The sequence below is a fragment of the Crinia signifera genome, chromosome 11 (genome assembly GCF_055691185.1).
Source record: "Crinia signifera chromosome 11, ASM5569118v1, whole genome shotgun sequence".
In the NCBI taxonomy this organism is placed as follows: domain Eukaryota; kingdom Metazoa; phylum Chordata; class Amphibia; order Anura; family Myobatrachidae; genus Crinia; species Crinia signifera.
Genome location: NC_139227.1, coordinates 106,440,129 through 106,453,089, shown reverse-complemented (window position 1 = coordinate 106,453,089; position 12,961 = coordinate 106,440,129). Strand labels below are relative to the sequence as shown.

At 46.2% G+C, this 12,961-nt stretch overlaps 1 protein-coding gene across 2 annotated transcripts in view; it reads right to left on the bottom strand.

Annotated features, from left to right (window-relative positions):
- PTDSS2 (phosphatidylserine synthase 2) overlaps positions 1–8,402 on the bottom strand; it is a 70,710-nt gene extending 62,308 nt beyond the window's left edge. The window contains exon 1 of one of the 2 annotated variants that reach the window (XM_083164150.1): positions 8,052–8,402. In XM_083164150.1, the coding sequence (XP_083020276.1) occupies positions 8,052–8,236 (185 nt within the window). In that variant the 5' untranslated portion in view covers positions 8,237–8,402. The remainder of the gene's footprint in view (positions 1–8,051) is intronic. The other variant, XM_083164151.1, reaches the window with a different exon arrangement.
- Positions 8,403–12,961: the final 4,559 nt, after the last annotated feature.

Below are 12,961 nucleotides of genomic sequence, written 5' to 3'. Positions count from 1 at the left end.
GCGGGCGGGCAGCGGCGGCTATTACATCTTTAAAATAATGTGTCAAATGACTCTCCGGCATTTGATTGGCTGAGATAGAGCGCTCTCAGCCAATCAGCGGCCGCGGAGGGAGGGCACTGATTGGCTGAGAGCGCTCTATCTCAACCAATCATTAGCCGGGCAGTCATTTGACATGTTATTTTAAAGTTGTAATTGCCGCGGCTGCCCGCCAGCTACAGCGCTATAGTAGACAGTGGAGACTGACTGTCACCGCCGCCCGCCCCAGCACTGATCTAGTAACATGCTGCTTCCTCCCCAGCCGCCCGCCCCCACTGCTCCTCACCGCCCTGCAGCTCCGTTATTTTTTTTTACATGTGATAAATCGCATGCGATTTATCACATGTAAAAAATGGCCCATCAAAGTCCTAATGGTATGTGAGCCTCCCGGGGAGCTGCCGGGCGGCTCGGAGGAGAATTGGGTCCGACTTGTCCTTAGGACAAGTCGGCTCTATGTATGGGGGCCTTAAATGGAGACAATGGGGACAATTTACTAAGATGGGAGTTCTATTGTAGATGGGATGTTTCCCCATAGCAAACCAGATTCTATTATCCCATCTTCAATAGAACTCTGATCATAGTAAATATACCCCAATTGGGGGTTTTGGAGAATATCAGGAAAACATTTCCAATTGCTGGGTGACTTCAATGGTAGCAGCAATATTCGTGCTCAATGATGAATAGGACCAATTCTGCCATGATACCCCATCAATGCATTTATTCTACAAGACCGTGATCATACATAGGTGTCTTTAGATCAGACCGGGTTTAACATTCTGTCACAGGTTATATTTATAAAGTGTAGATTAAAGAATAAATTGATGGTTTGGACACCAGATTTACAGTCATAATACAGGTTTATACTGTACTCTTCTACAGCAAGAGGAACACAGTTTCTGTATTACCCTCTAGGGACGCTTGCCATCAGCAGAGCATTACCCTCATGCAATACATGCACAACATTGCTGCAGCTACTCAAAATGAAGCACCAAATAGCAGTATATACTACAAACACCAGAGCAGGGAAGTTCAGACGCTCTTAGCTGGTTTACATAGTTGGCTATGGCCAAATTATTTGTAATGATACAGCCGCATTTAAGCGCTAACCTATGCAACAAAACTGGTAAAGGCCCATACACACTGGGCGATTTTGAGCTGAAAGCTGCTCAAAACAACAAGTTTGAGCGGCTTTCAGCTCAAAGCCGGACAGACATCAGCTCAAATAGACAGACATTAAATATTTTAATAATCACTTCATTTGCACCTGACTTAAGGCACATACATAGTGTTCGTTCTAGCACCCGCCAGATTTGAAAATCCATGCAGTTCCTCTTCCCTGCCTGGGGTGTCGCTATCTGCTGTGGTGTTTCTAGCACAGATCTGGATTGCATATAAGTGCTGATATACAGACCACACTGTGCTAGAAGCACTACAGCAGACAGCGACAACCCAGGCAGGGAAGAGGAACTGCATGGGTTTTCAAATATGGCAGGTTCTAGAATGAACACTACATACACACTGGACGATTTTGAGCTCAGCTTTCAGTTTCAGCGCAAAAGCCGCCCATTGTGTACGACCCGGTGATCATCACTTATAAGTGCTCCGGGATTGTCGCCGGCAGCTCATCTGCTGGTATTGCCAGCAGATGAGTGACGGGGTGGACAGCTGTCTATAGCGTCCTGCTATGGAAAGGCTTCCTCCCGGGGAAAAATCACTTAGACGGGCGAAAATCGCTTAGTGTGTATGTATTAAGCAATTTTCAGCCCAGCAATGACATCATCTCCAAGCGCAGGGACCAACGATTGCCACGCCCCGGACCTCCGCGCTGGGGGCAAGCCCAGCACCAAGGTAAGTTACTGGGCTGCCCCCAGCCACCGTGTCCCCCCCCCCCCCCAGGCCCCACCTGGGAAGTGAATGGATGCCGCACACAGGACCAAGCTTCAACCCGGGTTGGGCAAAAACCATAAATACCAGTTAATTCTGTGCGGATGCAACTATACACCACAGCCATTATCAATATGTAATGTAGGCTGAAGGGCAATCAAGACGAAACAATGTCCTTCGCAAAAGAGCAATATTCATCACTGCCCTGGTAGGTTTGTACGTACCACATGTTTTAAGCCTTTGTCTTTTTCAATGTCTGAATGAAATCTTTTTGAAACTGATTCATACACTATAGAGCGCACTGATTTTAGAGTGTTTTTACCTGAGAGAGGAGCAGCCGGTCCTGTTAGGCAGGATCAAAGTGCAAGGAGGACATGGAAATTTCCACACAAAAAACGTCCCCTGAATCACTGCTGTAGACTAGGACTTGTTGATCGTGAGGCTGGATTCGCGAAACAGACTTTTTGCGCACAAACTTTATTTTTTGTGCACCCTGGAGATGATCTCCAATAAATAGACAGTACTTCCAAGGTGTTAACCAGCCTGAAAGGGATATGCTTTCCCAACATGGAGGTAGCACCGGAGCAATTGGGGGAATTTTTTAGAAGCAAATGCAAAATCCTCACCCTTTCTATAATTGTGCCCTTTAGGTTTCATCAAAGCGAATGAAATCCGGTGATTCAAACAACCACAATGTCTAAAATAACTGAGCCAATGTGTTGTGCTCCGGGATTATGTAGCAGATTCAGTCCATCAGGGACACTCAAGGTGCCCATACACGGTACAATTATTGTATGCAATTTGGAGTAGATCGCAACGCATATGTTTTCCAATGCAATCTAGCACATACTTTTTGAGCTGTGCGATGGGATGTGCGCAGGAGCGCGCATCTCATCGCACCCAGCATTTGTACTGTGTATGGGCACCTTTACCTCTAACGGGCAGGATGTTAGCTTACACATACAGTAATACGTACCAGGACTCTGAGGCACAATCAGTGGTGCACAGGTTTTTCCTATTCAACTGAAGGAGATCATAAGCCACAGTGATTTCTATAGGAATTACTGTAAATCAGCGTTTTTTGTCACAACCCCAGAGAAAGTCTGATTTTCCCTAAAATCATATTTAGGAAAATTGGTCAGACCTTGCTCTGGAATCCTTTGAACCGCACCCCTAATAACTAATTAAGCAACTGGAATTTTTCAATTAGTTTAATCTGCACTACCCCTAAAGCCCAGTATATACTAGGTCAAACATGTCCAAACTGTGGCCCTCCAGCTGTTGTGAAACTACACATCCCAGCATGCCTTGCCATAGTTTTGGCATTCCCTAATAGCAAAACTGTGGCAAGGCATGATGGGACTTGTAGTTTCACAACAGCTGGAGGGCCATAGACATTGCGCATGTCGACACTTCTGTGTGATGTAATTCATTATATTGCCCAGTGTGTATGCTTACAACAATACCCGGCGCGGGCTCCAGCAGGTCGTTATAAGTGAGCACATCCTCAATGGGAGCCATGCTGCAGAATTGTCCCTGCAACAACACCCAATCGGCAAGTGTTGATGCTAGCACCCCAGAGATGCAGATATCGGTGGGCACAGGAATCGTAGTGTGTACAGGGGATAATACTGCATTTACTATCCACACAATCTATACTGTCACTCACCATGGTCACAGAACACATACACTACATCTGATCCCAACATACAGCTTTGACAGTCACCCACAGAACACCTGCACACAGCATCGGTAGCCACTTAAAGATGACCCACTCTCTGCACACAGCATCAGTAGCCACCCAAAGACGACCCACTCTCTGCAAACAGCATCGGGATATTGTCCGCAGAATATCCTGCAACCAATTTTTTTTCTAAATTGGCTATCACGGGTAAAATTGCAAAAAAAGAAAGGTGACTGTATAAGGCAGGGATGGGAATAAGCGGCCCAGCAGCTGGTACTGTGTGCACAAGCACAGTCACCCACACAAACTGTTTAATAAAACAAAGCTTGCCACCGGCACTGACAACTTCAAACTAAATATTGAATAATTCACAAATACATCAAATCTTATAGTGTGTACACACAGTGCGATACGGCTTCCGATGTTGCCGATATAGTGAACATCGGAAGCCATATCGCATGCTGATTGCGTGCTTTTTTAGGGCTTGGGAGCCCGATGCGCTGCCGATGCGCGCTTCCATGTGAGCGAAAATCGGCAGCCAACTAGAGAGGGCAGCCAAGATATATAGTGTAAATTGTGCCACTCCATGCATGCCGTGCGATGCGAGTCCTGATGTGATCTGATCGTGTGTACACACCATAACATAGTGAAAAAAACTAATTCTGTAAATAAAATAAAAGTACAGTTTCTGAAGTCTGCATCCCCTGTACAAAGTGTCAACCTATAGGGGGGTATTCAATGCTCTGAAAGCGCGCAGCGCGATAGCTCGCCGTCAGAGGATTCAACGCCCTCCTCTTGGCTCGCCATTTCCACCTCGCTGGTTCCTTTTTTAGTGGAGGTGGAAACGGTGAGTGTGGACATCAAAACACCGTGGCTCGCCACTATTTGCAGCGGACTCACTGCATTTGCGGCACACTTTGCCATTTAATGGGATCCTTGCTGATGAGGATTCTGGAAAACATTGAATACAGCGAGGGGGTTGGATGGCGAGGATGGCTTTTCCTCACTGAAAACAAGCCATTCTTGCCATACAAACCCCCCTCGGCGCTGCATTGTCTACACCTCATAGAATACAGTGGCTTCTAAAAATAAGTACAAAACTAAATTGTACATTGCTGCCTCCATACACTATAGATCTTGTGTTGAGATACCCCAAAGATAAACTGCTTAAAATATGGGATAGACATGAACTGGGTGCATTTAAAATGGTTTTAAAACAATCCTAGTCTCATGACATAATTTATGTAATCAGCAGCCATCATTACAAGTCTGTGCAACGCTGTACAGGTAAGAGTAAAATACTGCTAAAAACTGAACCACGCAACCACTTCTCACACACACACACACACACACAATCATTGATACACATTTATATTCATTCTTCTGCTGCTTTGTGGTTAAAAACTAAACACAAACAAATAAAACAAACAGCTCGACTTAGCCAATGACCTTAGCACTTGTGACAGCCCAACAGTTTTCATAGGTCTACTGGAACATAAATACACTTCATCTACTGGGTAGGGGTCATTGGGTCAACTAACTAAAAGGTCAAAATGCATTAGGTCAACCATTGATGGACGACATGTCATGTCGACACCTCAAATAAGTCAACATGCCTTAGGTCAACATGGGTGGAAGATTGACACAAGTGGTATGTCGACAGTCAAAAGGTAGACATGGGTTTTTAATTTTTCCTCCTGAATGCCGACATAGACATCATATCTGTGCACCACGTCCCCTCACATAGCTCGCCATGCTGCGGCACTAATCTATCCTCCCTCCGCTCCCTAGTGGATGATAGGGCATGAAACACCACCTGTCGGCACAAAAAAAAAAGTGAAAAACCCATTGTCGACCTTCCACCCATGTCAACCTTCAGTGGTTGACCCAATACATGTCGACTTTTGGTGTGTCAACTCAACGACCATATACCCATGAAATGAAGGAAACTGATAAAATACAGGAAAATCCCAACAACATTTAAGGGCATACACACGGGGCAATATAATCTGACTAGGTTGCTTAGAAATGAGGCACGGATTGCGGCACGTGTACCATATCACAGAGGTGATGCCCGGCCTGCGTTTTACCATTGCCCGCAGAGAGACCGTGCATGCACTTCCTTACCTTCCCCTAAGCATAAACTCGCCACTATTGCCGACAGGCTGTGGGCTGAGTACATGTATCGCACTTGCTGGCAGCCCAGTCAACGACATTCCCCACGGTTACATGACAGCTGCAGGGAAAAGCCTATTTAGCCACCAATAAATAACACCACAGACGTGCAGCACAATACTTCTACTGTCCGGAACAATATAGGAACTATTGGCAAATAGAATTGCTTCAAACTGCACTTACATAAAGATGCAAAGTGCTGTAAGGCAGTACTTGTCAGCTCCGGCCCTCAGGGGCCCCTGGGAACACATTAACTGTAGCCTTCATTTATACACTAGGACCACAGACAGGTAATTTCTTGCAGAAATACAGATATATCCTCATACAACTATATGCTCCACCATGGGTAGCTATTCCTGTGCTTTGTGTACATTACCCTCACAAATAGACATTTGCTTAGTTTCCGATCTACTAGGATAAGCATTTTCGTGGCAAAGGAGTCAGTATATAAAGTCAGAGAATGAGCTGATGGATACTTTGCACAGGTCACTAGTATTGATCTACAATCTCTCATCAGCCAATCAGCTCCTACCTGTCATTTTTCAAACCAAGCCTGTAACTTTACAGGTAGGAGCGGATTGGCCGGTGATAAAAAAACAGACACTATCACTTCACCAAGCTTAATAAATCTGCCCCATTGTTTGGAAGATTGCTTAAGCTGGGTACACTTTCCTAGTTTAAATGAACGATATTGTCATGCATATCGTTCAGTGTGTATCCACAATATTGTTAAGAATGCGCGCTCCTGAGGATCGATATGGTTAGCGACTGCATGTTTGATGGGGGTCCCAGTGATGGCAGGGTGGACACTATCGTTAAATGTATCTTCCATCCTCTGTAACATGCAGCTCAATGTCGTAGTGGTGCATGTAAGGAGCGAGGGTATGATATCAGTGTGTATGCGCTATATCGTTATCGGGAATGGTCTGGTGTGTACCAGATGACACTGGTTAAGAAAAGAAGTCTCTTATGGGGGTATGGGTAAAATCCGGAATCGGATAAGACACCGGAATGCCGGACTGGACATCAAACTCTGCATTCCGGAGCTTGTAGTATCCGGTCCGGGGGTGTCCTGTCCGGGGGTGCTCCATCTGATGAGGCTGCTCTCGCACCTGTCACCTGGGAGAGGAGAGGGGGGAGAATACAGCCTCACCGCATGGTCCGGGGGTGTAATAAAAACTGGAACGGTCCAGACCACACGGGGAGGCTGTAATCTCCCCTTCCCCATGTCCCTGGTGTGAGCAATCACAGGCATCCCCCCGGACAAGACACCCCCCGCATGGGACACCCCTCGGACCAGACACTATAAGCTCCGGAATGCAGAGTTTGATGTCTGGTCCGGCGTTCCGGTGTCTTATCCGGGTCCGGTTTTTACTTAGTCCCTCTTATGGTGTGTACACGGTGAGATTACCTTGCTATTCGGCTTAAGATTCGAGTGCTATACAATCTTCGTTATCTCTGTACTTTTTACATACAATCTGCATTAGATCTGCACTATATAGTCATTGCTGCCCTGTCTATCTGGGTTTCGATTTGTGCTGCCACGGGAAAAAACCTGTGCGATCTACTATATAGTCAAAATCTCATGCTGGATTGTACCGGGGATAACTTGCATAGTCCACAGTGCTCCAGCCATGGCAGAGGATAGATGCACATCTGTATGAGAAGTGCAAGCTCTAAAGCAGGCTTGTCCAACCTGCGGCCCTCCAGATGTGCTAAAACTACACATCCCAGCATGCATTGCCATCATTCTAGCATTCCCTAATAGCCAAATTGTGGCAAGGCATGCTGGGATGTGTAGTTTTAGCACATCTGGAGGGCCTGCAGGTTGGACAAGCCTGCTCTAAAGCAGGCATGTCCAACGTTGGCCCTCCAGATGTTTTGAAACTACACATCCCAGCATGCTTTGCAATAGTTTTAGCATTCTCTAATAGCAAAACTGTGGCAAAGCATGCTGGGATGTGTAGTTTCACAACATCTGGAGGGCCAACGTTGGACATGCCTGCTCTAAAGCCAAGGTAGCCACATACATGCAGCAGCGGCACCGGTCACTCAGCAGCTGAAGTGGGCTCCTAGGGTACGGCACCAGCCCTATGCCCTGGATTCTACAGGTAGCAGGTCTAGGCCTGATGGCAGCACACTGTGACTAGCCAGCACAAGGTACTACAAGTCCCAGGCAGGCCTGACAGCCCTCCAAGCTGGGACGTGTAGTCCCCCAGCAGCAGGAGAGCCACAGGTGGCGCCGGGACACCGGGACCAGCAGCAGCCTCACCAGAAGAAAGTGTTGGTGCCGTCATCGAACACTTCGGACTCGGTGGTCCTCCTGGAGGTCTCCCCCCGGGCCAGGGGCTTGCTGGCGGCACCTCCGCTCGCAGCCTCCGCTTCCTCCCAGCACTGGCCGTCCAGGGTGGACTTCCTCGTTGCGGCTCCCTTCCTGCTGCCCTCATGGCGGATCATTGCTGAGCAGCGGCCACCGCTCTCACGTGCAGCAGCCGCCGTGATCACTGTCACGCTGCTCTCCCTGCTGCCAGCTCCTGCCTGCAGCCGGCGGCAATACAGACACTGACAGAGAGTACTGCTGCTGGCCGGGGAGAAGGGGCGGCCCGGGGGAGGGGTGGGCGGGGTCGCAGCAGTCTCTCACCACGTGAGCCGGGACGGGAGCACGTGACAGCGCGACGTCATGCACTCGCTGGACGATACAGTCGCGCCGCCGCTCTCACGTTGTTAAGGGGCGGGGTCAGGTGGAATCACGCCAGCTCCGGAAGGCGTACCCTCCGCGCATGCGCTGTCCGCGGTGCTGAGGCGGCAGCAGCCACTTGCGTGATACTGTATACGCTGCGCATCTGCTGCTGCCTGTATGTTCCGAGTGCACGGAGTTCACAGAGGTTCATATGTTTTTGACCTAAAGGGGACAGCTAGAGATGTTAGGGGAAATTGACTAAGATGGGAGTTCTATTTCACATCGGATGTTGCTATGGGCAACCAGGCTCTGCTTATTTATTTAGCACCTTCTAGAAGAAAACAGGGTACTTGTTTACTAGCAGTGCACCCAATACGCTGTAAGCATACAGGGCTATTCTCCGTAGCAAAATCGCATTGCATTGCATCTCATGGGCCATTATAGTGCCATGCGATGCCATTTTTTATGTAATTTATTCACTGCTCTGTTGGCCCTAGGGGATTGCATTGCATTGCACCTCCCAAAAAATTGCATGCGATGCCATGCCATTAGCTATACATTTGTATGACATACAATGAGGTTTCACTGACCCCCCCACTATCCACGCCACCCCGAAGCGTGGCGAGCGACGTCCTCCCGACCTTTTCATACCCCCACTATCCACGTCGGCGTGGAGTTGATTTTAGATAGCGTGGCGAGCGCAGCGAGGCGAGCGAAATACATGTAAAGTAAGCTTGCCACGCTTTGGACTCGGTGGCTCGCTACACTATATAAAATCAACTCCAGGGTTCCCGCTAATGCCCGTAATATTAATGCTGCTGCTTCCTACACTCATGTCATCATGGGGCAGATGAATGCTGATGTCTGAGGGCAGCGCTTGTAGCTCCCGGTGGATGGCTAGTTGGGCAAATCTCAACCAATCTGCAGTGTACCCCCACCCCATAGATATGTTGGGAAACATTGCACTAGTAGCATTAGTAAAGTTCGTAAGTATAGCAACCAAAATATCTTCACCTGCTAGTAAGCAATAGGTGAACTTTATAATATGGCATTGAAATCTGTCTGGTAATAAGTGGTTGGCAGGGAGGCAGAAGGGAATTTATGTCTGGTAATAAGTGGTCGGCAGAGAGGAAGAAGGGAATTTATGTCTGGTAATAAGCGGTCGGCAGGGAGGCAGAAGGGAATTTACTGTATGTCTGGTAATAAGTGGTTGGCAGGGAGGGACAAGGAAATTTATGTATGGTAATAATAGGTTGGCAGGGAGGAAGAAGGGAATTTCTGTATGGTAATAAGCGATTGGCAGTGACGTCGGCGGCAGGCTCGGGCATTTTCGGCGGGGCTCGGGGGGACTCGGGAGCGCTCAGGCACACAAGTCCCCCCGAACCCCGCCGAAAGCACCCGAGCCTGCCGCCGACATCAAATGCGCAATCTGACAGGCCGTTAGGCTGAAGAAAACACCGCTGCAGACAAATACTGTACTTCTATCTTTTATTATTAAGGTACGGTACCTATGCATAAGAAGGGGGGAGGGGGGCCGAGGAGAGGTACCCTTTAATGAATACCGAGGTACCCTTTAATGAGGACAGCGGCATCACTGCAGGGAAGCTGCAGATGAGGGGGTATTAAAACTTTATGTGGTGGGTTATGCTGGGGCAGGACAAACCTGCCCTGATAGGTTTGTCCTGCCCCAGCAAAACCCACCACTCAAGGGACCAGACAGCTGCTAGTGACAGGGAGGTGTGCGGAAGAGGGGGTAGTCTTATATGGCGAGTATATAACAAACTCTACATTTTGAGTGGAAATGTTGGGGGGTCGTCTTATACGCCCAGTCGTCTTATACACCGGCAAATACGGTAAGTGGTCGGCAGGGAGGGAGAAGGGAATTTATGTCTAGTAATAAGTGATTGGCAGGGAGGGAGAAGGGAATTTATGTTTGGTAATAAGCCGTTAGCAGGGAGGGAGAAGGGAACATAGGTCTTGTAATAAGCGGTTGGCGGGGAGGCAGAAGGGAACTTATGTCTAGTAATAAGCGGTTGGCAGGGAGGGAGAAGGAACTTTATCTATGGTAATAATAGGTTGGCAGGGAGGAAGAAGGGAATTTATGTTTGGTAATAAGCGGTTGGCAGGAAGGGATAAGGGAATTTATGTTTCGTAATAAGCGGTTGGCAGGGAGGGAGAAGGAAAATGTATGTATGGCAATAATAGGTTGGCAGGGAGGGAGAAGGGAATTTATGTTTGGTAATAAGCAGTTGGCAGGGAGGGAGAAGGAAATGTATGTATGGCAAGAATAGGTGCGCAGGAAGGGAGAAGGGAACTTATGTCTGGTAATAAGCGGTTGGCAGGGAGGCAGGAGGGAATTTATGTCTGGTAATAAGCAGTTGGCAAGGAGGCAGAAGGGAATTTATATCTAGTAATAAGTGATTGGCAGGGAGGGAGAAGGGAATTTATGTTTGGTAATAAGCAGTTGGCAGGGAGGGAGAAGGGAACATAGGTCTTGTAATAAGCGGTTGGCAGGGAGGGAGAAGGGAATTTATGTCTGGTAATAAGCAGTTGACAGGGAGGAAGAAGGGGATTTTTGTCTGTTAATAATTTGATAGATTTGATCAGAGGCATCACACAAAATCACAGCGTATCGAGTCATAAGATGCCTAACAGTTGGCCTGAGTTTATGCGCGCTATGGCTGAATTGAATATACCATCCGCAGTCCTTGGTAATGCCTCAAATAGACCAGCTTAACCGTTTAAAAGCAGAGGCTTTCACTGACTCTGATGATTCTTTAATCACCGCCACCCCAAAACAAACCTTTCAAAAAAGCCGTATAAATGTTTTAAGTTCCCCGGGGCTAACATCGCCCCACAGATACTTGTTACCTAGGAAAAGATCCATAAATTTTTTTTAGGAATCACAGTGGATGAACCTATAACTTATAAAATTATTTATACTGTTTTTATACATTAACTTGTGTGAATATTTTGTATTATGATGTTTGTATTGCGTTAAGTCATTCTCTTGTGTTATATTAAATGTATTGCAAAACAAATGCTTTGTAAATATAATTTATGTATTAGGTTTAAAAACAATGTTGTTTATTATAATCAATATAGTTATGGTGTATTGTACATAAAACGCATGAAGGGCAATATTTGTTACAATGTTTATACCACTGTAATTTGCTTTTTTGAACCAATAAAATATATTTCTGATTTAGAAATTCTAAATCAACGGTCATGGAAGAATCACACGTTATACAGTTAAAAACAATATTGTTTATTATAATCACCATATTTATGAAGCATTGTACAAAAAATGCTTTAAACACAACGTTGGTTACAAGTTACAACATGCCTGTACATATTTATACGTGTAATGACTCAAACAACGTTTTGTATCACTGTTAAAATGGGCAAGGACATCCGAATATTTTTAATTTTTACACATGTAAAATATAAAGTATATACAATAGTGGGCGCAATCGGTGCTCTTAACATCTTGCAACTGACTTTTTTGATGGTAAATACTTTTTCAATTCACATTCAAAAACTGTATTACAGGCTTTGGGAATAGGGCGCTGTCAGGGGCTGGGCCGTAAGAATCAAAAAAGTAACATTAGCGCCTTTCGTTAAACTAAATGGCCAACCAGTGCTCACGCGGTTCTCTGCTGTTATGCGTATTGATTACAAAAGCGCAGGGGTATTGCAACAGTTTACAGGTAGGTGGCATATCATACGGATAAGTTCCTTTAAAGTATAATCGCGTTGTTGGGTCTGTGTACAGATTGCAGTTTATCTGCAATGTGTTCATCTTGTTGCTGTGAAATGACTATTGTTAAAATATGCAAAAAATATAACATTTATTTCATTTATAGATAATCATACAGCTCATCACGTCTTTGATTAACTTTCGATGATATTATCAAATAAAGCATAAATTATCACATTGACTGTCCGGTCTAGGATAACGCCACTAAAGGTTGAACTTCCACGTATAGACTTTTCTATACGCTGGTTTGCGTTGGGGGCACATCAAAAAGGTCAAGCTCAGATTTTGCGCATTCCATGAATTCGTTGAGCATGAAAGACATTCTTAAAAAAACATCGCCAACCCTTCTCTTTGGCTTTTGTTTAAAAGGGGCATACACCAAGACGGAAGTTGTGTTGAACGCTTCCGTTTTCTTTTAACCGCCCCTTTCCTCGTATAAACTAACCCAGATCCATCTTGCTTCACTTGATTCGCTTTGTGTAATCTTTTCACAAAGGCAGTTGTGGCTTTCGCTATATTGCGCACTGCATTCTTCACGTGAGGTTTTGCCAAATCCAGACCTCTTCGGAAAAGAGGTACTGCTTTTCTGAACAGGCTTTGAAAAATGCCGACTAGCCCGCAGCCGTACATATATACGCTGCTGTGAAAGCCGGGTAAACCGTTGCGGCTTGATTTTTATAATATTGCGCGTAGAACGCTGGATTGTCATAATTTTTACGGCGACCATGCTATTTAATCAAAT